At 39.5% G+C, this 27,822-nt stretch overlaps 2 protein-coding genes across 2 annotated transcripts in view; both read left to right on the top strand.

Moving 5' to 3' along the window:
- The window catches only part of Radx (RPA1 related single stranded DNA binding protein, X-linked), a 79,761-nt gene extending 78,174 nt beyond the window's left edge, over nt 1–1,587 (top strand). Inside the window, 1 exon segment of the mRNA XM_057760438.1 lies at nt 1,466–1,587. Coding sequence (XP_057616421.1) covers nt 1,466–1,587 — 122 coding nt within the window.
- A 6,842-nt stretch (nt 1,588–8,429) lies between these two features.
- Rnf128 (ring finger protein 128) overlaps nt 8,430–27,822 on the top strand; it is a 107,222-nt gene continuing 87,829 nt past the window's right edge. The window contains exon 1 of the mRNA XM_057760576.1: nt 8,430–8,858. Within this exon, the coding sequence (XP_057616559.1) occupies nt 8,453–8,858 (406 nt within the window). The 5' untranslated portion in view covers nt 8,430–8,452. The remainder of the gene's footprint in view (nt 8,859–27,822) is intronic.

The raw sequence follows: 27,822 nt of genomic DNA, 5'->3' as shown, positions 1-27,822 counted from the left end.
TCAGTATCTTTTCATGGACATATTAGGCCACATGTATGTCATTGAAGAACTTTCTATTCAGGTCCTTTACTCACCTTTTAATTTTTAGTGGGGTAAGTTGTCATTAATGGGACTTTGCTTTGCCAGTTTAAATTTTTAACCCATTTAGAATTAGTTCACGTGGAGGGTGAGATAAGGATCTAGCTTTATATTTTACAAATGATTAGCCATTTATCACAAATCATTTAGCAAATCTTACTGATATAAAATATTTCTTGGTGTAATTTTAATCATGAAGTAGAAGGATATACATATGTACATATATATGTATACATGAAATTATTGTTAATGTACCCATTGAACAACAATTCGTAACTGTAGTGTAATACAGAAGAATGTTCATATATTTAGAAAACACTTTATCCTCTGTGTAACGAGGGTTCCCTATATGGATTTCAGAGATGAGAATTACTGCACTGTATATGGTAGGTTGAACTGTGCTGTTGTTACAAAGCAGCTCTAAAGCCACAGTGGCTGAGCATGAGTAAAGTTTCTTGCTGAAGTGTAATGCAATCAGTCAGCAACTCCCTTCTCCTGAACCTAGCTTGTTCCCTTCTTCTTGCTAACCCAGCAGGAGAAACTGACTTCTAGAGTTGTCAAGGCAAAGAAAGAGATGGGAAAAAAATTCGTTTTTACTTTCTTTGAAGAAGAAATAATAAAGATTCATTAGAGTGTACAAAGCTGTCTGACTTCTAAAAAATACACTTTGAAAGAATACTGTTCCCTGTACATTCACCTATAAACATGTGTATAAAAGAAATTAAAATATATAGGACACATTGGCTACTTGCTGTAGACCTTGTAGATTTTTCCAAAATAATAATTAATTGCATATAAAAATAAGATAACTAGGGACTGGGGAGATGGCTCAGCGGTTAAGAGCACTGATTGCTCTTCCAGAGGACCCGGGGTTCAATTCCCAGCACCCACATGGCAGCTCGCAACTGTCTGAAGACCTAGTTCCAGGGGATCTGACACCTTCACACCAATGAACATAAAATGAAGTTAAATAAACCATAAGAAATATTAAAAAAAAGACTGGTATCAGTCATAACATCAATGTCTGTGCTTCTGCTGCTTTTAAAAAAAGAAGAAAATAAAAAGATAGCTAATCTTCAAACTTCTTTAAAATCTAAGATGTTTGTCTGTGACCTTGAAAATATGTAGATTTGCTTTACTCTGTAAAAAAGAAAAGGAAACAGAAGACTAAATATTCTAGGAAATACATGTAAGAATATTATTGACTGCACCTATTGATAGATGTGCTTTCTGTCTAGAGAAGTTTCATAAATGCATGTGATGAACTACAAAGAAGATTAGAGCCATCATTAATATTGTAAGAAAAAGATTATCAGTTTGTGTGATTATAAATCCAAGTAAATATTTAACTATTTTACAATGCTTACCATCTGTTTTTCACTTTTAGGTGATATTGTAAAAGAAGCAGCTGAACTGGATAGAGTCCACGTCATCTGTGTCTTGGATATCTGTAATTTGGGTAACAATAAAGTGGAGGTCTTTCTGCATAAAATTTATACTCCAGAATAGGCTTCTTAAAGATTAGCACACAAAATAATTATAGGGTATATATAGAATGCTGCTTTGAAGAGAATCTATTCTTTTCTTGGTATTTTCATCAGAATATTCCAAGAACTCTAAAGTTAAGTGGTTTTCAATTCATCTTGTATTTGACATTCTCACTTCATATTAGATTCATTATTGAAAAACCATCCAGACAATTTTCTGTCAGAAGTTTCTTCAGTAGTGTGTGACTACTTCACTTGTAACAATTTACGTTATACTGTTCCTTCTGCAAAGTGTATTTTCGTTCCAACATCTCGGTACAATGAATCCTGGCCAATACTATTTAACATCCCTCTAATTTTATTCACATATGGTGATAAATCTTGATTTACAAATTCAAAGACAGAATTATCATTCTCCAAAAGTGATCACCTACATTTATTGTAAACAACGTAATTCCTATCATGTCCAGAAACCTACATACAGATTGTAATGATCCAGCTGCCCTCCCTTCTCTACATTTGCTATAAAATGAATATATTGAATGACATTATCATATAAGTTTTCAACCAATTTCCAATACCTTGAAGTTTTAAGTATTTTGACCAGTGTATAATGTTAAAGCCAGAGACTACAGTATGTCCACATTCCTACTATGTTTATTTGCAATTTCAGTATATGTGATGTGATTTTAGACAGTGAAATTGTATCTCACATTAATATCTAAAGCGCTTGTATTGAAAAATAAAAGGACAGTAAGTAACAGAATTTGTTTCGATGTAGATCTCCACTGTGTTTTAAAGGTAAATGATCACTCTACCTTTGTAAAGACCTGTGTCTGACACCCATGTGGCTAAATAAGTGAGATGTCAAATGAGAGTAAATATTTCTGTATCAAGATGAATCTGATTGTGGTTGAGGTATAAACTCAAAAGAATTCTTTATGGCCCTATAATTTTGTGATGTCATGTGCTATACAGTTTTAATGTGATAAGAAGCCTAAAAACTTAAAGGCATACTGTATTTTGTTCATAAAGGTGTTCAGTGTGAAGCCTTGTGTTATTAGTTTCATAACAGTATTAAATAAGTTAACATGCAGTAACTTTTTTGGTCTCCTGTCTCATTTTGAATGCAGTTCATGTGTGTTTTCCATATTGGATGGCACACATATATGTGTGCGTGTGGTTATAAGTGATCCAAGGTGATTTTCTCACACTGGTTTCAAGACTGTCTTTTTTCAAGTAGAATTTAGGATCTGGGGTTTATTTTTAAAGGGCAATTTGATTTTAGAACCACACGCATAAGGGGGAATTGACATAGCTGTTAATTAAAAGGCAGAAAGATATAAAAACTCTGCACAGGCATACTTTCTGTTCTTATATTGAAGTTTATATGTCAGTGGCTGGGGATGGAGAGTTGGCTCTGTGATTAAGAGAACTTATTGCTCTTGCAATTGGTTCCCAGTACCAATCTATTGATTCACAACCGTCTGTAAAGCCAGTTCCAGAGTATCTCACCCTCTCTTCTGACCTCTGTAGGTAGTAGGCATGCATGCAGGACACATGAATATATGTAGGCAAACATTCATACACATAAAATAGCATAAATGTTTTTAAAATATTAAAAAATTTATATTCTACAAATATATAATATATTTATCAAAATTCAGAGTTAAACATCTGTGTTCATATATCTGGCTATTGCAGAAGGTACATATTTGCTGTAGCTGTTTCCGAAAGAAAGTGGCAAACTACCATCTGAAGAATATTAATTTCAAATATACGAGTGTGAGGCCATCTTCCAAGAAACAAGTCAGTTGGTGAATGACAAAATACTATGTACTTAAGGACCACAGTCTTTCCCTAGAATTTCTAATTTTGGAATAGCACATGAGAGGTAGACATGAAAATACTTGGGCAAGATGGTGAAGCGATAATTTGAAAGCATATTCTCTGCCAAATATGTATTTAATTTGTTTTTTTGCTTTAAGCAATTTTTATTAAAGAATGACTAACCTTAAATGCTGACTAAATGAGAAGCCTCTTCACAGCAGAGCTCTAATTTCTTTTATTTTTTTAAATTATGTGGGGATGGGGAAGAGGTACAGGCACATGTTAGTAAGGGCACCTGCACCTGGAGTGTCCAAAAGAGGACATCAGAGTCTCTAGACTGGAGTCCCAGTCACAGCATAAAGTATCTTTTGCTTTGTGGACTTCAGATACTTTGGCTCTATACCCTAGAGTGGTATATCTTGGTTGCGATTGTTCTATTTCTATTGCTTTGAGGCGGCTCCATACACATTTCCATACAGGCTGCACAAATTTACTTCTGACAAATTTACATTCTTACCAGTAGTGAATATGGTTTCCACTTTTTTCCCACATTTTTTCCAGTATTCATTGCCCTCTGTCTTCTTGATGGTAGCCAGTATGGCTGGGAGAAATGGAATCTCACAGTAGTTTTAATTTACGTTTTCTTGATGGCTGCGGTCAGCAATTTAAAGTATTTATTTGCCATTTCTGGTTCTTATTTTAAGAACCCTCCGTTCAGATCATTAGATCATGTATAGGTTGGTTGATTTGGCATTTTTGTGTTTAATTCGAAATTCTTTACCTTGATATTAATCTTTTGTTAGCTGTGTAGTTTGCCAAGACATTCTCCCATCATTAGGTTGTCTCTTGTCTGAATGTTTATTTTTCTGAAGTCATTTTGTGATTTATGTTTGCTGTTTTACTGATCGTCTTTTCAGATACCTTCAGCATTTTTTTCTTTCTCTCAAAAGCGTGAGTACCAAAGATTATGTAGGTAAATTAATGAGAGGTAAAATGTACTTCATTATTTCAGTGATCAGCTGTTTTAGTAAAACACATTTAGGAAAAAAAATGTTGGAAAATAGGTAAAAATGAGATTTGGGGATTATGTGATGTTTTTATTCACTTAAGGTTATATTTGAGTTTCTGTCACAGCTACACATACACACACACAAAAAAAACACTAGATAGAAAGTGTATGCCACGCTGGGCGGTGGTGGCGCACGCCTTTAATCCCAGCACTCGGGAGGCAGAGGCAGGCGGATCTCTGTGAGTTCGAGACCAGCCTGATCTACAGAGCTAGTTCCAGGACAGGCTCCAAAACCACAGAGAAACCCTGTCTCGAAAAACCAAAAAAAAAAAAAAAAAAAGTGTATGCCACTTATTCTTATATCAATACTACCTCTAGCCTGAACTTTTTACCTGCCTTTATTCTCTCTCTCTCTCTCTCTCTCTCTCTCTCTCTCTCTCTCTCTCTCTCTCTCTCTCTGTGTGTGTGTGTGTGTGTAAGCAGCTTTAAATCCAGGCACACTCTTTTGGGATCCTTTGGAAATCTACCTCAGTTTCCTTACTTGTAACACTTGACTTATGGACCCATCAAGTTCTATGGGTCCTTTGGTTTGTTAGAACGCTTATTAGGACCCAAAAATGTCTTTTCATTATAGCCATATGTTTCTGAAAATGTGCTTTTCTGTTAAGAACATCTTACAATTATTAAAATACCAACTTAATAGATCACTATAATCAAAAATAAGCATAAAAATCACTTAATTTAATGACCTACTTGTTTGTATTGCAGTAGTATACACATACGCACCTATGTTCATACATACATAGTTTTGGTAAAAATATCAAGCAAGTACATTTCTCTAGTTTCATGCATATATAGTATTTTTAGTAATTCTCACCCTCGTGATTGACTCTTACTCTTTCTACCTCTTCTACTGAAGCCCTCCTTCTTTCTAAGAAGTCCCCCTCCAGCTTTCTCAACTTATTTTGGATATGACACAATGAATTAAGGTTGCTCCTATGAGTATGAGTGGAGGCTTTTTTACTGGAACATGGGCTACTTTTCGGTGCCCAGCAACTGGGAGAAGATAGAATCTCATGCCCATCCCCATGAAATGTTGGCAAGGCCCAGTCTTGTGCAGCTAATGACACAAGCAATAGTATTTTTGCTCATTTTTAAGATAATATTTCTGTATTCTTTGAAAGTTTCATAGACATATACAATGTGTTTGGGTCATATCAGCTTCTTCTGGGCTTCCCCACAACATATTTCCCTCTCAGCTTCATATAACTTTCATTTTCATAGGTTTATCTTGTTAAATATGGTAAAAGTATTATAGGTAGATCTTAGTTTGACCCGCTTTTGTGTACAAATGGAGACGTGGCGCACGCCTTTAATCCCAGCACTTGGGAGGCAGAGGCAGGCAAATCTCTTGTGAGTTCAAGGTCAGCCTGGTCTACAAGAGCTAGTTCCAGGACAGGCTCCAAAGCCACAGAGAAACCCTGTCTCAAAAAACCAAAAAAAAAAAAAAAAACAAAAAAAAAAAACAAATGGAGACAAAGGGTCCCAGAGAGATTTGTATTTGCGGAAAACTGCGACACTAGTTGTAGAATTGGCATTTGTGAAAAGTGTAGTGTGTCAGACACTTCATAAATCCTCAGAATATCAAGCTTAATACAAATAAGCATCCAGGTGTCTTGTGAAGCAAGGTCTCACGTATGCTAGGTTGGCCTCAAACTCAGCATATTCAAGGATGACCTTGAACTTTGATCTGCCAGCCTCTACCTCCCAAGTGCTGGGATTACAGAAAATGGACCACCACACTGGATTCTTTGGTGCTAGAGATGAAACGCAAGGCTCTGTGCATAGGAATTACCTAGAAGTGTTACTTAAAAGGAGAAATCTGTACTAAAGGTCTAGCCCACCAATAGAGTTATCTGACATGTACGGGGCCCTGGTCTCAGTTCCCAGCACCACAAAGTAAAATAAAATAAAATCAATTTTTTGCACTCCCCCATCCCCGCAGGTCCTGATGCAGGATGTTGGAGTAAATTCTGGTAACTTTCTGAAGGAGTGTATTTTAGGTGTTCTACAAATAAAACGATAAAACCATTAAACAAGCACTGAAACTACTAATACCTCCCCACAAATTACTTTAAAAGTTAGAGTGAAAATTGAGTATTTTTATTCTGTTAAGTCTTGCTCAACCACGAAAGCTTTAAGAGCAATTTAAAATTATCAAAGTTGTGACTATAAAAATACCATAAAATGCGAACATAAATGTGCTCATATACAAGTTATATAGTTCTGGCAACCATATAAAGTCATTCACGTCACCTGAGCAATTTAACCGAAGAGTTTAGTGACACTGTCTTCGGTACAGCAGCTCTGCCACAAAATGTTCTGGGAGAGCTGTTGTTTGGAAGGCACAGAGTGATGTCCAGAAGAAAAATGTGGGTTGAAAGGAGTGTTTGGGGATCACCGAAGTCTGACGTCCATCATTTTTCACTAGCTTGTCATGAATCTGTGTTTAAATGATTTCGTTTTCCTGATAGAAAAGTTTAAATTAACCTTCTTCAATACTGAATGCTGATAGGAAATTTACCACTAATAACTGACCATCAGAAAGTTTGAGACAGTAACATATTAGCAATAACTTTCCAGTGCTATCATTTCCATTGTATTTAGCACACCAACATGGTGGTGTCCACAGAAAAACTATGAACATTCTGTGTTTACTTTTGCATAGAACATATGCCTTGACATTTTTCAATTCAGTCATAGTTATTAATTATATTATGAATATGTTTACATTAATATCTTAGTTACAGAAGAAAAGACAAAAAGAAACACTTTCGTTATTCCTGCCCATCAACAGTTTTTCTTATTTTCTGTTTGACTGTTTGCTAGATTCCCCCAGTGCTCCTGACTACTTGCCTTAGACTTTGGACCGCTAGTATAGCTAGTTTCGTTTTGCTTCTTCCAACAGCCTGATACCTGTGTGTATAGATTGCTAACTCTTGGCCCAATGAGACTCCTGACATTTGTTTGCCTTGTCTGCTCATCTATTCCTTCAGCAGCCCTTAGCACACATTGTAATCTCCCCATCCCATAAAACTGCCTGGACCCTTTGACGTTCTGGCAATATGTATGCAGCTGCTGCCAGGATCTATTGTAGTCTCAAGTTAAAGCCGTGCTTGAAACAAAGAAAGCAGTGAAATGAACCTGTCTATACATTGGGGGGGTGAGGAATGTAAAAGCTCTAAGTGTTGAAAATGAAGGCTTGAACACTACCTTGCAGAGTGTAAAACCTGAAGGGAAATTATGGAAGCCAGCAGCCTGTAGATAACAATGAACAAATATTTGATTGTCTACCGTGGGCAAGGCACTGTACTCAAAGAGATTGCAAACTACCGAAGTATGTTTACTTCTAATGAGTAAACGAGGTAACAGAGGCTACTCCTTGGGGAACCTTCTTACAAAATAACTCACAAAGAAAACTGGAGAGGAAAATGTAGAAAAATCCTTTCTACTTGTGCCATAGCAATTAAAAGTAGGGATTTGAACTTACTCCCGGCTCAATCACTGATAGCATATTTCAGCAGGGCTTGGAAAACCAGTTTTGTGTTTGAAATATTCCAGGAGAGGTGACTTTCAGAGTTGTCACGTGGGATTCCCAAGAGTCCAGTTCCTCATTCCAATTCACTCCGTGTTTATGAAAGTGCATTAGCTGAAACGGTAAGAAGAAAAACTTCACGGCAGGAAGTCATCCAATGCTAATATATTGATATGCAGAGTAAAGTTGATAGTGTTATAATTACGAAGAGAGTCTGGCTAAAGGTTGTGAGTCTGTGTGTGTCCAGCTGGAGGAGGGACAAGCAGAAGGGCATGTAGATAAAGTGCAACAGAGCTGAAGCATTCAGAGCTTAGGTTGCTGGAGGTGAGATCACTTACCTGCCTGCAACTGAAATTTCAAACGTCTGTTTAGAGAGGACATTAGTGGACAATGGTGACTGATAGTTGGAAATATCTGCAGACATCTTAAGTTTTATGATCAAATGAACAAGCAATGGATTGGAAGACGAAGAACAGGTTTTTTCATTGCCTGGCAATTTTTGCCTTTTTACTTCAAAGCACAGCATCGTTTTCAATGAATGCCTATGTGACTGTGACTTACTTCAACGAAACCAGCAACGATACCATAACAGATACATGTGAGTGTGGTGTCTACGGCTTAGCCTCACCAGTGGCTAACGCTATGGGAGTGGTGGGCATCCCTAAGGATGGTAACTATCAAGCTTGCGACCAGAACACTGAATTTACTAACACTGATAAGCCCTGGATCGCACTGATAGAAAGAGGTAATTGCACATTTTCTGAAAAAATTCAAACAGCGAGCAAAAGGAATGCTGATGCAGTTGTGATTTTCAATTCTCCGAAGACTGGCAACCAGACAATACAGATGGCAAATTTTGGTAAGTCCTGATTGAGTCCTGAGAGAATTCATGTTTACGTTTGACTTAAAATTGTATTCCCGTCTAGAATTAATGGACGATCTGGCAAAGAAATTGAGTTTTACAATTTTACATTAAGTTTCCTGGCCCAGAACTACTTGCAATTATTTTATTCTTAGTCAATATTCTTAATTTGTCCCAAGGACAGGAAGACCTAGTGAAATGATTCCTACTTTCAGGTTTACATACCTTTATTAGTTTCTTCAGCATGTGTTATGCAACTGCTTTTTAATATGCTGTGCCTTTACCTCTGTCAACATCCAAATAACATTTCAATTTCGGTGTTATTTCAAATTTCTCAGCTGGTTTCACTGTCTCCCGGCAACTGGAACTATGTGTTTCCGTGAAACTGTAAAACCGATCCATTAGTACTATTAGACAATAGCAGACTGTAAGCTGGTGAAACTGACAGAAAGGAGTCTCTGACGCTACTGCACACACAAAGATTTGCGTCTATCTAAGGGATGAATACATGGAAATGACTCCATAAGAAATGTTCCCCATTAAAAAGTCCACAGAAGAAGGATTCTTATCAGAACTAAAGCTTTTCCTTTGGAAAGGTGTCCTTATGAGTTCTTCAGTAAACCAATGCATCTACTTTATTTACTGTACAAGGGAAGGTACTTCTGAGAATTCACTTTAAAAGTAAATGGTTTTGGGGGTCTGGAGAGATGGCCCAGTGGTTAAAAGGATTGGTTTCTCTTCCAGAGGACCCGGGTTCAATTCCCAGCATCCATATAACAGCTCACAACTATCTGTAATTCCAGTTCCAGAGGATCTGATACCCTCACACAGATGCAACTGCAGGCAAAACAGGAATGCACATAAAATGAAAAATTAATTAATTAAAAAAAAACTTAAAACAGCAGAAAAGTAAATGTTTTTCTAAAGTTGTGAAGAAGTAGACTTCAGAACCCAGTCATTTATACTGTGACTAGGTATATGTATTTATTTACCTCAGCCTTAGCCAGAAGGCCTGCGAGGGAGGGTTATTTCAGAGAAAGAGCTATAAGCAATTGAATTCAGTATTTTGGTGTTTATCATAGGCAATAATTGTCTATAAGAAAATAACACAAGTAGATTTAAGCAGATTTCAGAACCATGAAAAGGAAAGAATAAACCCTAGCTTAATAATAGCACCCGAAACATGAAAGTTTCCTAACACTGTTCGGAAGGCAGGCTGTTCCTCTTCTGATTCTAGGACCATCATCTGGAAGAGTCTTTCAGCAGCACCCAATTATTAAAACCACTCCAGCACTCTACTCGCTGTCTCTTGTAATCTGCCCTAGGCACTGCTAGGGGTTCGACTGAGCACATTTCTTTTTCAAGCTAAAACAATATCATTAGCCTCCGCTGAATATTTTTCTATTTTTATATGTCCTTGGACTTTGTAGAAATAGAGTAGTGCAGTTTTCTAGTGAAGATTGGAGAGTATGCCTAGTCTGGGAAACAAATACACAAAGACTTCCTTTTTATTCAAGCTTCGAGATCCTGGGTGCTCCGGGTTTCTTTGCCTGTGCACAATCATGTTCTACTATTGACTCTCCTGCTGTTTTAAAAATACAAACAGTATCTAGTTAAATATTAGTCCTGTTCTGGAAACTTTCTTCGCAAGTGTACAGTGGGAACTAATATTGTGTGAAATATGAGTGGCCTGCTGCTGAATTTAAAATATTTACCACAGGTCACTCGTGGTAAATCTCTTCAAAAGACATGCAGACCCTCATGCTAATATGTGTCTCTGAACAGACTTTTTAACAGGAAGCACTACTACTTATATGATACTTGCATGAGCAACACTTTCTTAAAGATCACTAATCTGTTTGGAAATTAAGCATGCTAAGCCAAGTATCATGATACACCCCTGATATCAGAACTGCTCAGGAGACTGAGGCCCGGGAATGAAGAATTTGAGGGCAATATACCTTCAACCTCTAGAAGTCCAATGCGCTATCCATTGCGCCACGGAGCCACCTGAGGGCAATATACGAAATAAAATGAGAACCCCACCTCAAAACAGATACAAAATAAAATAAGTGTATTCTAAAAAGTTAGCATAGAAACCAGATGGCAGTGATTCATGGCTATAATTCCAACACTTGGAAGGCAGGGGCATGAGGATCATAAGTTCAGAGCCAGCCTGAACAGTGAGATCCTATATCAAAAATGAGAGAGGAGTGGAGAAAAGAGAGAGGGAAGAAGGGATGAATGGTGAGAAAAGAGAAATAGAGAAAGGTAAAAAAGAAAAAAATGAAGTAAGGAAGGCTAGACAAACATTGCTGCAGCTAGATATAAGAAGTTCTGCATTTCTGTTATTGCACAGTGGGGACCTGAGATAGCAAGATGCTGTAAGCTGTATTCAAAGCAAAAGAAGGACATTTTTATGGCTTCATCGTAAATAAATAAGTGTTTGAGGGGTTAAAGATTTACCCATACGTATGTATGTATGTATGTATGTATGTATGTATGTATGTATGTATATCTATCAAAACATCATAAATCTCATTAGCATATACAACTTTTATGCTTTTATGTGTCAATTGAAATAACAACCTAAACAAGAAAAGACAGAAAAACCATAACTGCAATAATTAACATTTTTTGCATATAACTATACACCTTTCTTTCAACGAGTATTGTCCCTTTAACAATGAATGATGTCAACTGTGAATGATTAAACCAGTAACTTCAGCTTTGTCCTTGTTGGTATTGTCACTGCTAACTAGGAAGGATTTCTTCCTTTCTAGAAATGGCCCTCATAGAGAAACTCCTTGTGATGCAGTTGATATATATAACACAGCATGCTTATTTCACAACATAAGGAGAAGTGAATATGTACGTGCTGTCTTTTCCTTAGTGTTTTCTTCTATTTGCTTTGCCACAGAGGGGGAAGGAACATTGCACCCTCCCACAAGAGCATATGGGTTGACTTTCTGCCACCTCGAGCTTTGTCAAAACTGGAGACCACCATTTCGGAAAAGCAATCTAGTACCTGAAACTTATGATCCTAACCATCACTTTTTTCTGGTTCCTCCTCTCTTTCCTTCAGCTCCAGTTTCCCACTAGGCCTGACTAGTCCTTTCTCTTGAATGGTATACGGGAGGGTTTGGAGGTAGGCAAATCAATGGAAAAGTGATGTAATTGCATTATAATGGCAGAAATAAAATGTAAGAAGGCCTGTACTTTAAACATGTTGAGTTTATCACTCAGTACCACAAAAGACAAATGTGCACTGTTAGAGACCATGAAGGATCTCCGCAAGACTGCGCATGCTTTAGGTGGTTTAAGGAAGCAGGACGTTGGCTAACCATCTTACTTGGCTTGAAATTATAGCAATTACCAGGATGTTGGGCTTTCTGTGCTAAAACCAGGAAGCTCCAGGCCAAAGCAGGACATATTGAACGTATCTGGGTTGATTTTGGATTTGTATGCTGTCAGAAAGTCAGGAAAAGTTGTTGATGGTTTCTAAATTAAGTTTTTTTTTGTTTGTTTGTTTGTTTTTTATAAATGGCAAAGATCAGCCAGACACTACAACCATCATTTTGGAAAAAGCAATAGCCATTTACACTATCTAGATAGGGGCTACTTAGTCAGTTTTTATTTTGTGGCTTTGACATTGTTCACATTTAGTCTGTATTCATACATGATCACAATTTATCACTACTGCCTTGATGCATCATGGTCACGGAATTACCTTCTCTGTTGCTGATGCTCTACAAAAGAATTTATTGTCAGTAAGAATAAGCAAGGCCAAATTGCTAGTGCCATGCTAAGTTGTGGACAACAGGGGACACTTCTTTCTTCCCCAATGACAATTTACTTTGTGCATGCCCATACAGTTGTGTAACTGTGATCTATCTCCCCAGTAACTTTGCATAGTTCTGGGCCTCCCTGACCCAAAGAGGCTGTCTCCAAGGATGCAATAAACCTCCAGGACATTTTTGCACTCTTTGCTCATCATAGTTTTGTGATAGAGGAACCAAATGTCTTTTACTCCTGCACCCTGGCTATTTATATTCTTCATCTGGCATTTTTTCTATAAGTGATACCTGCAGCTACAGGAGAAAGCAAAATAAAACTAATAATAACAATAATAATGATAATATATGAACTCATCCTTGGAGATAAGCACCTGATGCAGCCCCCCAAGTCACTGTGTGCTTGACTTGGCATTTTTTTTCTGTTTTCACATCCCTTTCATCTCACAAGGTCCCACAACTCCTCCCATGTTCCTCCCTCTATTCCTCCTCATCTTTTGAGGTCTTTATCAATTATATTTTTTACATATCTATATACACATGCATATAAAAGCACTATCTGCTGAGTCCATTTAGTGTGCTCATATGTATTCACTTCTAGAGATGACTACTTGGGATTGGATAACTTATCACGGGGCTTGTCCCTGGAAAAGACTGATTCTCCCTTTCCTGGTAGCCATTAATTGCATATAACTCTTCATCTAGGGGTCAAGCCTTGTGAGATTTTCATTATCCGTGTTGGCGCATCAGTTGGTGTGATTATTGTGCAGGTCTTGCTTAGGAAATCATGCTGTTTTCATAAGTGCAACTTCTTATCATCAATGGAACACATATTCATGACATTAGAAATAAGCTTACCTAGCCATAGATTAAGGGACCAAATTTTGTTTCAACATTTTTTCAAAATTATAATATAATTAACAAAATTTCTCTCTTCCTTATCCTTTCTCCAAAATCTCCCAAGGAGGGTTACCTCGTTCATTTTCAAATTCTTCACCTACTTTTTTTCACTAGTTGTTAGTGTGTGCATATATGTGTATGCACATGAATGTATATTGTTACCTAACATGCTTAGTCTGTATAATGCTATGTATATATGTTTTCAGGGCTAACCACCTGATATTGGATAACCAATTTGAGGGCACACCTTTTTTAAAAATTGATTTGCATTTATTTTGTGTATATACTACAATCTAACAGGTATCAAATGTAGTCTTCAGAGTTTTGATTTGCATTTCTCTGATGAGCAGAGATTTAAAGAGTTTCCTATATATCTGTTGAATATTTATATGTCTTCTTTTTAGAAATATCTTTTCATGTCTATGTCAATTTTGTAAACAATGAATGTTATCTTTAATGAATCATGAATATTTTTTCAAAGATTTATGTATTTAAGAGTGTGAATTTTATGCCTGTAGAACTTTATGCCAGAAGAGGGCATCAGATGCCAGTAGTTGTGAGCCACCATGTGGTTACTGGGAATTGAACTTAAGACTTCTGGAAGAGCAACCAGTGCTCTTAACTGCTGAGCCATCTCCCCAGCCTGTCTATTATCAATTTTAACAGAGTAATTTATTTTCTTATTGAATTCTTTTTATGAGTATTAACCCCTGATCCAAGCTGTGACTTTCAAGTGTTTTATTTTGCTCCTCATCAAAACAAGCTTTCACTATACCTCATCCCTCCCGTTTTTTGAGACAGTGTCTCGCATATTCGAGGCTGCCCTCAAACTCACTATGTAGCCAAGGGTGACCTTGACCTTCTGATCATCAAATGTGTGTAGAAGTCAAAGGACACTTGTGGGAGCTGGTTCCCTCCTCCCTGCACCATGTAGGTTCCAGGAATTGAACTTGACAGCAGATGCCTTTACCCACTGAGCCATCTTAGCAGCCCACAAATGTCCAATAATGCTTTCTAAACACTCCAGAGACAGGCACCAAATTCTATCCCAGATATACAGGAAAAGTCAGAAATCCTGAGTTATTTAAACTGAAATTTTAGGACATGTAAGTACTCACTTGCTGAACAGACAAGTTTTTTTTTAAAGTTAAATAAGCTATTTATGGATAAGTTGCCTTAAGAAATGCTTATGTTTGAATTGCAGTTTGTGTCAGCAAAGCTAATAATTTGAGAAGGATAAACTAGTCCTTCTTATCTTTTTGACTGTGTCTAATGAAGTGAATTGCAGGGTGAGATTCACAGCATTTCACAATCCCCAGCACTCACCAATTTTAGAGCAACGAAGTATGTGGAAATGAAGGATTTGATCAGTGTGGAAAATTCACCCTCTGTATAAAAATGCTTTCTGTGGAAATGAAAGGAGAAATAAAACCATATTATACAGGTGAAGTTAGAGGACAATCAACTCCCCAATAAGATCTTGGATTCACTATGTATATAAACAAGAGGGTAATATAAATGAACTGACCAGTTCTGCCCTACATGGGCATTAGATCTGACTGGCTATATCCGTCCTCATGACATCATCCTCATTCTCAGGAGATTCTAACTGATCTCCCCCATCTCAATCCAAACCTATCCTGCAACCAAAGTCATTTTGTGGGGCCAGGGTTTCATGTTGCCCACACTGGTTTCAGAACTCTTTGTAGCTGAGGAGGACTTTGAGCTCACAATCCTTCTGCTTGCACTTCTGGAGTGCTGAGATTCCAAGCCTGTGTGGAATTTGATTTCCAAGCCTCTGATTTGCGCGGTGCTGTGGATTGAGCCCAGTACTTTCTGCATGGCGGACAAGCACGCGAGCACCTAAGATTCATCCCTAGCTCCCAAAATAGCTTTTCAGGAGAGGCAAGTCTCAGCTGTCTGCCGTCCTGCTGTGAGGGAACCACCTTTTCAAGCCATTACTCATCCGGAAACCACCGGCCTACTGCCTGCCATTCTGATTTCATCTCACACTCTGAGTACTAACCACAGTGGGCTCTTTTCGCGTCTCCATGTCCAGTCAACACTTTCTTGTCTTAGCACCTGAAAGTAACCTTTGACACTCCTTGACCTTCTCTCTTACATCTCAATCAGCATGAAAACGGACTCATTCCACCTCCAATACCCTTCCTTACACCCTTTTTCTTTTCCTACCTCTCCTGATTTTATCCAAGTCCAGGTCAGCATCATCTCTTACCCAAACTACTGCGAGCCTCCCAGCTGGTCTCCTTGTGACTCTCACCCTCCACAGTGTCTGGGAAAGTGGCCTGTAAAAAATATACTTAACCCCATCTTTATTAATATCCAGACTTTCTCTGTGCATGCGATAATGTCTTACACTGCCAAGCTTCTTTCTGGTATTCTTTCTGGTGTGTGTGCTTGCGTGCATGTGTATGTGTGGTTTTTCCGCATGTATGTTTGCAGGTATACTCTGCTGTGCGTGCAGACCAGAGGTTGACCTTGGGTTCCTTCCCCTATTTCTCTCTACCTTGGTTGGTTGTTCTTTTGTTTTTATGTTGTTTGGCTGTGTTTTTTTTGTTTTTTTGTTTTTTTTTTTTCTGTCTTTCCCTTCTTCGTCCCCCTCCTTCTTACTTTTTGAGACAAGGACTCTCTGAACCTGGACCTTGCCTGTTCCAATAGACTGGCTGGCCAGCATTACCTGTTTGAACACTCCCATAGTGCCGAGGTTATAGACACAGTCTATGACACATGACTTACTACATGGGTGCCAGGAACCCAATCTCAGGTCCTCACTATTATGCAGCAAGCACTTCCCTCAGTGAGCTGCATGTATTTCACTTACCTTTCCCTCTGTTTGAGTCATTTCTCATTCTTTGTACCATAATGTTGACTCCAAAATGACTATTACAACCAGTCTAGTGAATGTTATTTACTATCATCCCCCAAAATAACAATCCCCAAATCTATTTCTGCTCTGGGTATTCTCTGCACCATGGCCAGTATTATTGCCTTCCTATATGGGTCAGATACACCATTGATCTCCTCCGAATCCCCTAGGGATTTTTTTTTATTCTTCAGATAAAATCTAAATATTCCCACACCTGAAAGGATTTGCATCATTTACCTTACTCCCCCAACCCAGCAATCCAGTCCACATCAACCGCCATGACCATCTAACAGTGTTCAATTTAGGAAGCTTTGCTCCATGAGCTCCTTTTTGCTTGCTTGTCTTTCTGTCTCTGAATCCCAGTTGAAATATCTCTTCTAAGAGGTTTTCCTTAACCATGCCCACATAATTTCCCAATTGTTTTTAAAATCTCTTAAAATGCACAATTAATTGTCACTTGCTGACTGCCTGTCTATCCACTCAGACTGTGAGTTCTAAGATCATATAAACCACAGATGTCTTTGTATTTTCTTGGGCTGAGGCTGCAACATCAGCTTCACTCCTTAAAGAACTCAAGTTTAAGTCAGTGGTTCTCAACCTCTGGGTCTCATCCCCTTTGGACATCAAATGACCATTTCACAGGGGTCCTCTAAAACCATAGAAAACCATGTATATACATTACAATTCATAACAGGAGCAAATTACAGTTATGAAGCAGCAACAAAAATAATTTTATTATTGGAGGTCACTACAACATGAGTGAGAAACCATATTAAAGGATCACAGCATTAGGAAGGTAGAGAACCAGTGGTTTAAAAGATTGAAGAGGAATTCCCCTCTGTAGAAGAAAGGATGGGTATAATTAAGTGAAGTTGATTAGATAAATTTAGCAAACTATTGTACTTGAAATCATTGTCACTTTTGCAGATATAAATTGCAAATGAACTGTTTCTCTGCATGAAAACAGTATCTGATTAGAGTCCTCCTTTGACTACCAACTCTGATTGTTATTCTGTATGTAACTTCTTAGGCTTTCCCCATTTTTTCTACATACTCATGCTCTGCGGCACATGCACACACACACAAGTAAATTAGTGTAATAATTTTTTAAATAATATTTTGAAAACTGACAGGAACATGACATGTCGGGGCTAGGAAATAAGTCATCTGTGTAATTCACAAATCTGTGTAAACATTCGAAGCTCTTCTATAAGCCGGCTTCCCCATAACAAAGTTTTAGTGCCTCTCTCATACTTCCAGGCAGGTCTAAATGCTTCCCACCTCTCCTGGTGGGTCCAGGTACCTAAAAACATAGCTCCATAAACAATTATTTGTTTATAAAGACATAAAGGTATAATGTTTTGTGGACCCTGATTTCCAGACAGATTAAAATGAGTATAATCATTGTGATTTCTTCAAAGTATACGTTTTCTTCATTTTAGAATTGAGGAATGGATAATATTTTGTCAGAAAAATGTGCTTTTGTTGTTGTTGTTGTTGTTGGAGACAGGATCTCACTGTGTTGTCCTAGCTGTCCCAGAACTAGCTCTTGTAGACCAGGCTGGCCTCGAACTCACAGAGATCCACCTGCCTCTGCCTCCGGAGTGCTGGGATTAAAGGCGTGCCCCGGCCCTCCCCAAGCAGGATGTGTTTTACTTTTATTCCTGAACGTGGTCTTTGCTTAACTTTTGGCGTCTTCTGCCTAAATTGTTTCATGTATTATATTATTGCTGTCTGTTAGACCTTTAGTTCTTTCATAATTACTGATAGTTAGGAAAGCGTGTGTATATATGTATATGTGTGCAAATACATAGAGTAAGTGGATAAGGAAGACAGTACTAAATAGTCTAGTGCTGCTCAGGTGTTCCTGCACTCTTTCAGCATCCCTTGCTTCCTCTATTCTCACACCTATTCCCCCATCCTTTATGATGCAAATATTCCTATCCTAGGCAGCAAGAAATCTGACTGACTGTGCTGCATCAATCTGTATCAATATTTGCAAGCCCTATGACTTCCCATTCAGGGAACTGTTAATATATTCATGGATTATGTTGCTAAGGCAACCTGAGTTTTATTAATTAATTTTAAATTAGCATACACAGTCTTACATTTCACAGTGAAAATAGATTCTTCTCTCATGCCTGACTTCAGTTTCCCCTCCCTCCACTTCCCCCAGCTCCCCCTGCTACCCATTTCCTGGATCCACTCCCCCTCTGTCTCCTATCAAAAAAGAGCAGGCCTCCAAGAAACCACAACCAAACACAACAAAACAAGATACATTGAGACAAGGCAAAAGCCTCATACCATGGCTGGACAAGGCAACCTAATTAGGAGGAAAAGGGTCCGAAAAGCAGGCAAAAGAGTCAGACACACACCTGCTTCCACTATTAGGAGTCCCGCAAAAACACCATGCTACCAGCCATAAGATCTATACAGAGGAGCTGATGCACACCCACGCAGGCCCCGTGCTTGCTGTTTTAGTCTCTGTGAGCCCATGTGAACCCTGCTTAGTTGATTTGGTGAGCTGTGTTCTCTCGCAGGGGTATTTTCAGTTTTTCACTGATTCTTCTCTTCCATGTACTTCTCCAGCCTGTCCCACCTTGTATCCTTTCCTCCTCCAAAGCTTCTTTCCACTTTTATATCTCATGTGCCCTATTGCCCTCCTCTTTCCTGTAATACCCCTACTCTTAGTCTCTGCCTTAGTTAGGGTTTCTATTGCTTTGAAGAGACTCCATGACCATGGTAACTCTTATAAAGGAAAATATTTAATTGGGGCGACTTACAGTTTCAGAGGTGTGTACCACATTGACCTTAGCTTGAGTTTATGAGATCTCAAATCCCATTCACACAGTGACACACTTCCCGTAATAATACCAAAACTACTCCAACAAAGTCACACCATATGAGCCTATGGGGGCCATTTTCATTCAAACTACTACATTCTACTCCTGGGTCCCATAAGCTTGTAATAATATCATAATGCAAAGTGCATTTATAGACTTCAAAAGTCCCTTCAAAATAGTCTAAAAATGTCCAAAGTCTCTTCTGAGACTCATAGCAATCTCTTAACTGTAATCAATAAAAATCAGATCACATACTTCCAACATATAATTGCATAAGATATACATTACTATTCTAAATTGGAGGAAAGGTAGCATAGTGAGGAAATACTGGACTATAACAAGACTGAAAACCAGATGGGCAAACTTCAAACTCTACATTTCCATGTCTGATATCAAAGTGCTCTTAAGATCTCCAACTCCTTTTAGCTTTGTTGATGGCAACACACTTCTTTTTCTTGGGCTGGTTTCACTTTCTGTTAGCAGCTTTCCTTGGCAAAGTATTCCACAGCTCTGGAATCTGCAAAATCTTGGTGCCTCCAAGGCAATCTGACTTCACCTTCTGAGCTTCACACAATGGCATCTGGGCTTCCATGGAGGGACACACCTGCCAAACATCTGTTCTCAGGGGCTTTCTTTAGTCCTGGGTTGGGGGGGGGAGGTTCCACAACCCCTTTCTTCTATCCTTGACTCTAAAGCCAGAACCACATGACTGAAGCTGCCAAGTTCTATGGTTTGCTGGGGCTAGTACATGCCCCCCAATGTTCAAGCACATCTTCATCAGCTTTCTGGTTTTGATGATTTCCTTCACTGCCTAAGCTTGGTTGTCCTGGAACTTGTTTTATATACCAGGCTGGCCTTCAACTCAGAGATCTACTTTCCTCTGTCTTCTGAGTGCTGGGATTAAAGGTGTGTACCACCCCACCTGGACCAAAGCTGTTCTTTAATCCCTTTTCACAAGTGGGAAGCCTAGCTGAGTGGAGTCTTGCTCTAAGGTCACCACTTCCTTTATTCCATTTAATATCTTTAATCTGTTTATCTCCTTGAACACAGGATTCAGCTCCATTCCACTTCCTGGGACCTTCAAATTGTACGTTTTAGATTTTTCCTTGCTCGACTTGCTCCTTTTCATTATAGATATTCATAAGAATGAACACTAATAACCACACAACAGAGTCTATACTAGGCTGTTTTGAGATTTCCTCTGCCAATAGAACCAAGCTAAAACTCTTCAATTTAGTCTCAGGCAAACTTTTCAGACAAGGGCAGAAAGCAGTCACATTCTTTTCCAAAATATCACAGAAACAGTCTCTATGCCACATACTAAAATTTTTCTCCTCTGAAACCTCTTGAGCCAGGCCCCCAGAATTCAAATCACCCTCGGCACCACTGTCTTCCATGTTCCTACAGGTATGGCCCATTAAGCCAGACTTAAAGCATTCCACTACTTTCCTAATTTAAAATACTCAAATCTACATTCCTCCAAACAAAAACTCAGTCAAGCCTATCACAGAAATACCCCAGTCCTTGGTACCAATTTCTGTCTTAGTTAGGGTTTTATTGCTGTATAGAAACACCATGACCACTGCAACTCTTCTAAAGGAAAATATTTATTTGGGGCTGCCTTAGAGTTTCTGAGGTTTAGTCCAGTATCGTCATGGCAGGAAGCGCAGACATACAGGCAGACATAGTGCTGAAAGGGGGGCTGAGAGGTCTCCATCTGGATCCACAGGCAGCAGAAGGAGATTGTGTCACACTTCCTCCAACAAAGCCATATTTACTCCGTGTCCACGCTTCCTAATGGCACCACTCCCTATGAGCCTATGGGGGCCAATTACATTCAAACTACCGCAGTCCCCTTCCCAGTTTTAAGCCTATACCTACACCTACTCCCACTCAGGTGCATACATATAAATGTGTTAAGCTAAGATCTGTGAATGAGGAGAGAGTATGAGATGTTTATCTTTCTGAGTCTTGGGTTAATTTAATAGTTGGCAGATCTCTTCATTTTCCTATAAGGAGGCCTTTTGATTGTGGCACCTTTAAGCGATGCACCTTAAAGGGAACAAATGTAACAGGTGAGAACATCAGGACTTTGGAAATAACTGTGGAAGAGTGCACTGGGGGAATTGTATTTCGGAGCATGTTGGTGAAAAGGTAGCTCACCCATTCTCGTGTTCTGCTTTCAGTACATAAATGGTGAATAATGAAGTGATGTCAATTATTCTTTAGACTTATATCATCTGTTAATCTAAATATCTAATATTGAATCTTCTTAATGTGACCTATGTAATGACTTCACAATGCAATTATAAACTTTATACCCAAATAACTACTATATTGTTGTCTTGGTGGGGAAAACAAGACATGGGGGAAATGAAACCATGCTTTAAAATTCACATTCTGGGGGCTGGAGAGATGGCTCAGTGGTTAAGAGCACTGCCTGCTTTTCTAAAGGTTCTGAGTTCAATTCCCAGCAACCACATGGTGGCTTATAACCATCTGTAATGAGATCTGGTGTTTTCTTCTGGCCTTCAGGCATGCATGCATGCAGGCAGAATATTATATACACAATAAATAAATAAATCTAGGGCTGGAGAGATGGCTCAGTGGTTAAGAGCACTGACTGCTCTTCCAAAGGTCCTGAGTTCAATTCCCAGCAACCACATGGTGGCTCATAACCATCTGTAGTGAGATCTGGTGCCCTCTTCTGGCCTACAGGCAGGATACTGTGTAAATAAATACTGTATAAATAAATAAATCTTTTAAAAAAATTCACATTCTGTCCATTCTAATTTTTTTTCATGTCTCATTATCGTCACTCATAATAACTGAAGCTCTTACATTCTGAAAGAACTCTATCATTGGGCTGTCTCTCCATTCCTCAGATAGATTTTTTTAAGGTGCCCAATGATAGAGCGCTTGCCTGACACTTTTACAAGGCCCCAAGATACAATCCCCAGTACCACAAACAATGAGAAAAGAAAAACGCCTGTGTGTTCTTCCCCTTTGTGAGGACAATTTTTAATACTGAGTACTCTGTTAGTTGTGTGCCCAGTATTCTAAGTGTGACAATCTCAAGAACAATTTGAAGTCCTAGTATCAGCATGTCCATTTTATACAGAACAGAACTGAGATACAGACAAGCTGATAGACTTTCTCCCATGGAAAAGGAGCTGGTAGGTTTCAAACACAAGGTTTGAAACCTGATATCCTGACTCCACACCCCATACTTTTAATTATTATACATCATATCCCATGCAAAGCACTAAAAATTAAACATTATGGTGTTCAAAAGGGGAAATGTGGCAAGAGAAAATATTTATATAAACTGCTAGAGAGCAGATCATTGAATATTAATATTATTAGAGATAAGAGATTGTGAACTTAGAGTATTGAAAGGGTTATAAATATGAGAGTTCAGGTTATAAATCATGGCAATATGAGCTGGTGAGATAGCTCAGCTACACAAGGCTGATAACATGAGTTGATTCCCAGATACCATGAAGGAAGGAAAGAATCAACTCGGCAGCCGGGCGGTGGTGGCGCACGCCTTTAATCCCAGCACTTGGGAGGCAGAGGCAGGCGGATCTCTGTGAGTTCGAGACCAGCCTGGTCTACAAGAGCTAGTTCCAGGACAGGCTCCAAAGCCACAGAGAAACCCTGTCTCAAAAAAAAAAAAAAAGAATCAACTCGGCAAAGTGGTGATCATGAGTACTGTTTCGTGTATCCACACTCACGTATATATATGTGCGTATCATACATGAACACACATTATAATAATAATAAACATGACAATGATTAACTCAAAGATCAGCACTGGGGATTTGAAAATGAGAAATCTCAGAGGTTGCCTGGAGAGAGTAATGATAATGTAGAGTGTCTGTGTGGCAATGAGCTAAAGAAGATAGAATGCAGACAAAATCCCTGAAATGGAGCCAGTGGAGGCTATGGTGCTGGCTTTGGGTAGACTCAGGACTCATTGTGATCCCAATGGCAATGTCCTTATAAATGTGAAATTGGAGACATGGAGTGGTATCTGGGAATCAACATCAAAATGTAGATTAACATAAATGGGTTAGTTTAAATTATAAGAGTTGGTTTAAATTATAAGAGCTAGTTTGAATTATAAGCCTAAGCTATAGAGTTTTCATAATTAATAATAAGCCTCCATGTCATTTTTGTGAGCTGACAGCCCTCCCCCAAATAATCCATTTACACATGGTGTCCAATGTAGGGCTTGAACCCACAACCCTGGGATTAAGAGTCTCATACTCTACCAACTGAGTTGGGTGCCATTTGTAACAAGCTTTTTTGAACCACCAGCCCCCAAATCATGACACAGAGACTTATTAATTATGAAAACTTGACCTTAGCTTAGGGTTGTTTCTAACTCTCTCTTACAGCTTAAATTAACCCATTTCTATTCATCTATGTGCTGTTGCATGGTTCATGACTGTTATGATTTTTGGTCTCTTTAAGAGGCAACCCCTGACCTCTAGTTGCCATCTTAGATTCTTCTCTGTCCTCTCCTGGCGTGTGTTCCCCACTTTCCCTTCTCTTTCTCCTCTCCTCTCCTCTCCTCTCCTCTCCTCTCCTCTCCTCTCCTCTCCTCTCCTCCCCTCCCTCCCTCCCTCCCTCCCTCCCTCCCTCCCTCCCTCCCTCCCTCCCTCCCTCCCTCCCTCCCTCCCTCCCTCCCTCCCTCTCTCTCTCTCTCTCTCTCTCTCTCTCTCTCTCTCTCTCTCCTGTCTCTCTTTGCGCCCCCTCTCCCTTTCCTCTCCATAACCCCCTGAATAAATATTAAATCTTACTCTACATGTTGTGTCTATCCCTGTCTGTCTCCCGCCATGTGTCTGCCTGCCGCCAGGGAACTTGAACCGCCAGAGCCCCGCAGCTGTCTCTGCCTGGGGCTAGCTGCTCTACGGGCCCACTGGGGACCCGCTAGGGACCTCCGCGAGCAGCTCTGGACCCACCGGGCTTGCAGCTGCTCCGTGCGGGATCTTGCAGCATTTTTATTTTTTTTTTTTTGGTTTTTCGAGACAGGGTTTCTCTGTAGCTTTTGGTGCCTGTCCTGGAACTAGCTCTTGTAGACCAGGCTGACCTCGAACTCACAGAGATCCGCCTGCCTCTGCCTCCCAAGTGCTGGGATTAAAGGCGTGCGCCACCACCACCCGGCTTCTTGCAGCATTTTTTAAAACATCATAAAAATGACTTTTTACCTCTCCTCCTGCATGTCCTGCTTCCTCTGGGCCAGCTGGCAACTCCTCCTTTCTTCTTCCCCAAAACCTTTCTGTCCCCAGAAGTCCTACCTAACCTCTTCCCACCTAGCTATTGAGCATTCAGCTCTTTAATAAACCAATCAGAAAGTGCTTCGGCAGAGACCCATCTTCACAGTGTACAAAAAGATTATTCCCAACAGCCACTTGCTGTCAATCTGAGTTTGATCCTTTGGACCTACATGAAGTAAAGAACTGACCCCCACAGTTCAGCCTCTGAACTCTATGGGAGCATGTACGACACACACACACACCACACACCTAATTTTCGAAAAGATGAGAGACAGCAGGCACACTTGAAGATCCTGAGAAAGACATGAGCTGAATATCTCGAAGATTAGTAGAAGAAGGTAATTCAGACAGTTTGTACTTACACCTAAATGCAGCTGGCAGACTGCATGTCACAAGCATGCAAGAGAAGCATGTTAATGGCACAGAACAAGGACAGAGGCGGATATGGATGGGGCACAGTGGAAAACAGCAGGTGATGTGGAATGGCCTGCCTATGAAAGGAACGCAGGAGAGGTTTGGAATGGAGCGGTAAAAGCGGCAAGCCAGGTGCCAGTCAGTCCTTAAGCTGGGTGCTGCTACCTGGAGATTTGGAGGACGTGGTATAGCAATAGGAAATCATTATAAAGACTGAGCTGAAGACAGAGCTCTCTAGAACCATTTTAATAAATCATACATTCTGAGAAATAATATTTGTTGTGACTAGTGGTAATTACCTATCTTTTCATGGAGAAGATGGGGAGTTTTAGGGAAAGGAGAAACGTAGTTACGACCTTCAGATGTCAAAATTGCTGGCATTAAATGCCTGCATTCCGTTATTGTGTTCAATCCAGTCTACATTTACTTGTGTGTATTTTTAGCTTTTAAATGGAAATGTAAATTGAGTTCTTTTCCTTAAAGCAGTAGGTTCAGCTGAGGGGGAGTGTAGAATCAAGGAGAATGTTTGACATCATTTTAACTCTAAAAATGTCAACATGGGTCAATTAAGTCTTTTTTTCAGCAATGGCCTTTCAGCTGGTGTGAATAGCCAGTATATAATGCTCAGTAACTTATGGACAGAAACATCTGCTGCAGCTGGAGGCCACAGTGATGAACTTACACAGACAGGCAAATAGTCTTAGAAAAGTAATCTCGTCTGAAAAGCCAGGAATATGGGGGAGGGGGTGGAAAGGGCCACATTGACTCAGATGCTTCCTAAGAAGTTTTTGTCTTTTTCTTTACTTTGTTTTTAAAATTACATTACCCAAAAGCAAGTTTCCTTATGGAATTTTCATATATAGTTAGTTGTGTTCCCTTGCCTCTCCCAACTGTCGCTGCCTCCTATCCCCACTGGAACCCTCCCACCCCAGCACTCTTTCTTGCACAGGTATTGAAGTGAGACTGTGCAGAGGTCAAAAATCTAGAAAGGCACTCCTGAGAGACAAAAATAGGAAGAGCAACAGAACACATGTGACATGTAAGAACTTTTGAAAAGTGGCCCTAGACGAGAGACTGGCAAATGGTATTTGGGCTGAAGGAAGCCCTACAGTTTGACCATTTCATTCTTGTTCTCTGGGCGTGCAATGTAGAGAAACCCTAAAGAGAAATTCTGGGCTCTTACCTGGCGCTATTGCCACAGATACCTATCTCTCCTGGGAGGCAAGCAGGTGAAGAGAAGCCCTAGAGTAGAGGCCCTGGGGAGGTTTGTTCTTGTTTACTGATCAACAGACTGGGCAAAGTTAGTTAGCTCTGCAGCTGGCTGCTAGGAGGAAATCTCACAGGGAGAGCAAGTGCTGGCTAGCAAGAGAGTTTTTTTAACATGGCTTTAAAAAAAGAAGAAGAAGAAAATATGTACATGATTTTTTAAAAACTAAAATACTGTGCTGAGTGTAATAATATACAGGCCTGTAATTCTACCCCCAGTAGGATGTGGAGTACACAGACACGGTTGGCTATGCAGCTTTGGCTATATGAGAACCTGTTTGAAATAAACAGGGATTGCAGAGATGGCTCTGTGGCTACGAGCACTGGCTGCTGCTCCTGAGGAGCCTGGTTCAATTCCTAGCACACAGAGTTCACAACTGTCTGGAATTCCAGTTCCAGAGAACCCAACACACACACACACACACACACACACACACACACACTCACACTACAGAAAAAAATAAAAATAAAATCATTTAAAAATAATAATAAAATAAAAGCACATAATTTCAAACAAACCAGCATTAGTAAATAAACAAAGCTGAAAAGCAGTGGATTGCATATTTAATCAACAATATTGCCGAGAGCTAACTCTGTCAGATGCTGATGCCCTGAGTTTTTCATTGCACAGTGCTCTCTCTGAGCCCTCAAATCCTCAGTTAGAGGACATAGCAGTGACTCGGGGGTTTTGTAGATTTGTAGTGGCACAGATTTAGATTTGTTGTCGTTTGATTTTTGTTGTTGCTGTTGTAATTCAGGCTGTGTGATCTCAGGCAAGTTACTTAACTTTGCTGAATTTCTGTCAACCACTGAGTCATCTCTCCAGCCCAGTTTTTATGTATTCTCCTATGCGGATTATTCTTGGGTTGCTAATTATCATAGGCTACATGGCTAAACGTGGAAGGATAGAAGTCTCTCAGCCGAGCTGGGCAATCCCTTCTGTAAGAGCCCTGCCTAGGGCTTATTTCTTTCCTGCGTCTGTTCTCATCCGAGGCATGTCACTCATGTTCTTCCAAGACAGCCTCTTCCCTGCATAGCACAAATTTTTCCAAAGTTATTTTCCAACTATTCTGCCTCTAACTTCCAAACGTTTTGCTTTGTTGTGCTCCCCTGAACAAAGTAGAGCAGCTTGAAGTTGTTTTCTATTTTTTATCTATTTACTTTAGCATCCCGCCTGTGTCTGATGAATAGAATTGACGTGACTTTTTTCTAATCAATAGTAGAATTGGAATTTCAATGTGTAGACCATTCTGTTTTCTATTCACAGACTAGAAGCCAGGCCTTTAGTTTTTGTATGTGATGGTGGAGAACAAACACAGAGCCTTACAATACTGGGCAAGTGTTCACTGCTGGTACACAGTCACAGTCCATAAGTGCTTTCACTTTCCGTGTATTGGAGAAGGATTTGGGGGTCAGTCGGTTAAATAAAGATTGGCCAGGCGAGGTGGATAGGAATCTGTTCAACAAGATTTCCCTCTCTACTAAAAAGGCTATTTAAATTTCAGGTATTTTTAAACAACATTTAAAAAATATTTTATTATGTGTATGGGTGTTTGGGCTACATGTACATCT

Source organism: Chionomys nivalis, chromosome X, assembly GCF_950005125.1.
Source record: "Chionomys nivalis chromosome X, mChiNiv1.1, whole genome shotgun sequence".
NCBI lineage: Eukaryota > Metazoa > Chordata > Mammalia > Rodentia > Cricetidae > Chionomys > Chionomys nivalis.
This window is presented reverse-complemented; position numbering and strand designations above follow the sequence as displayed.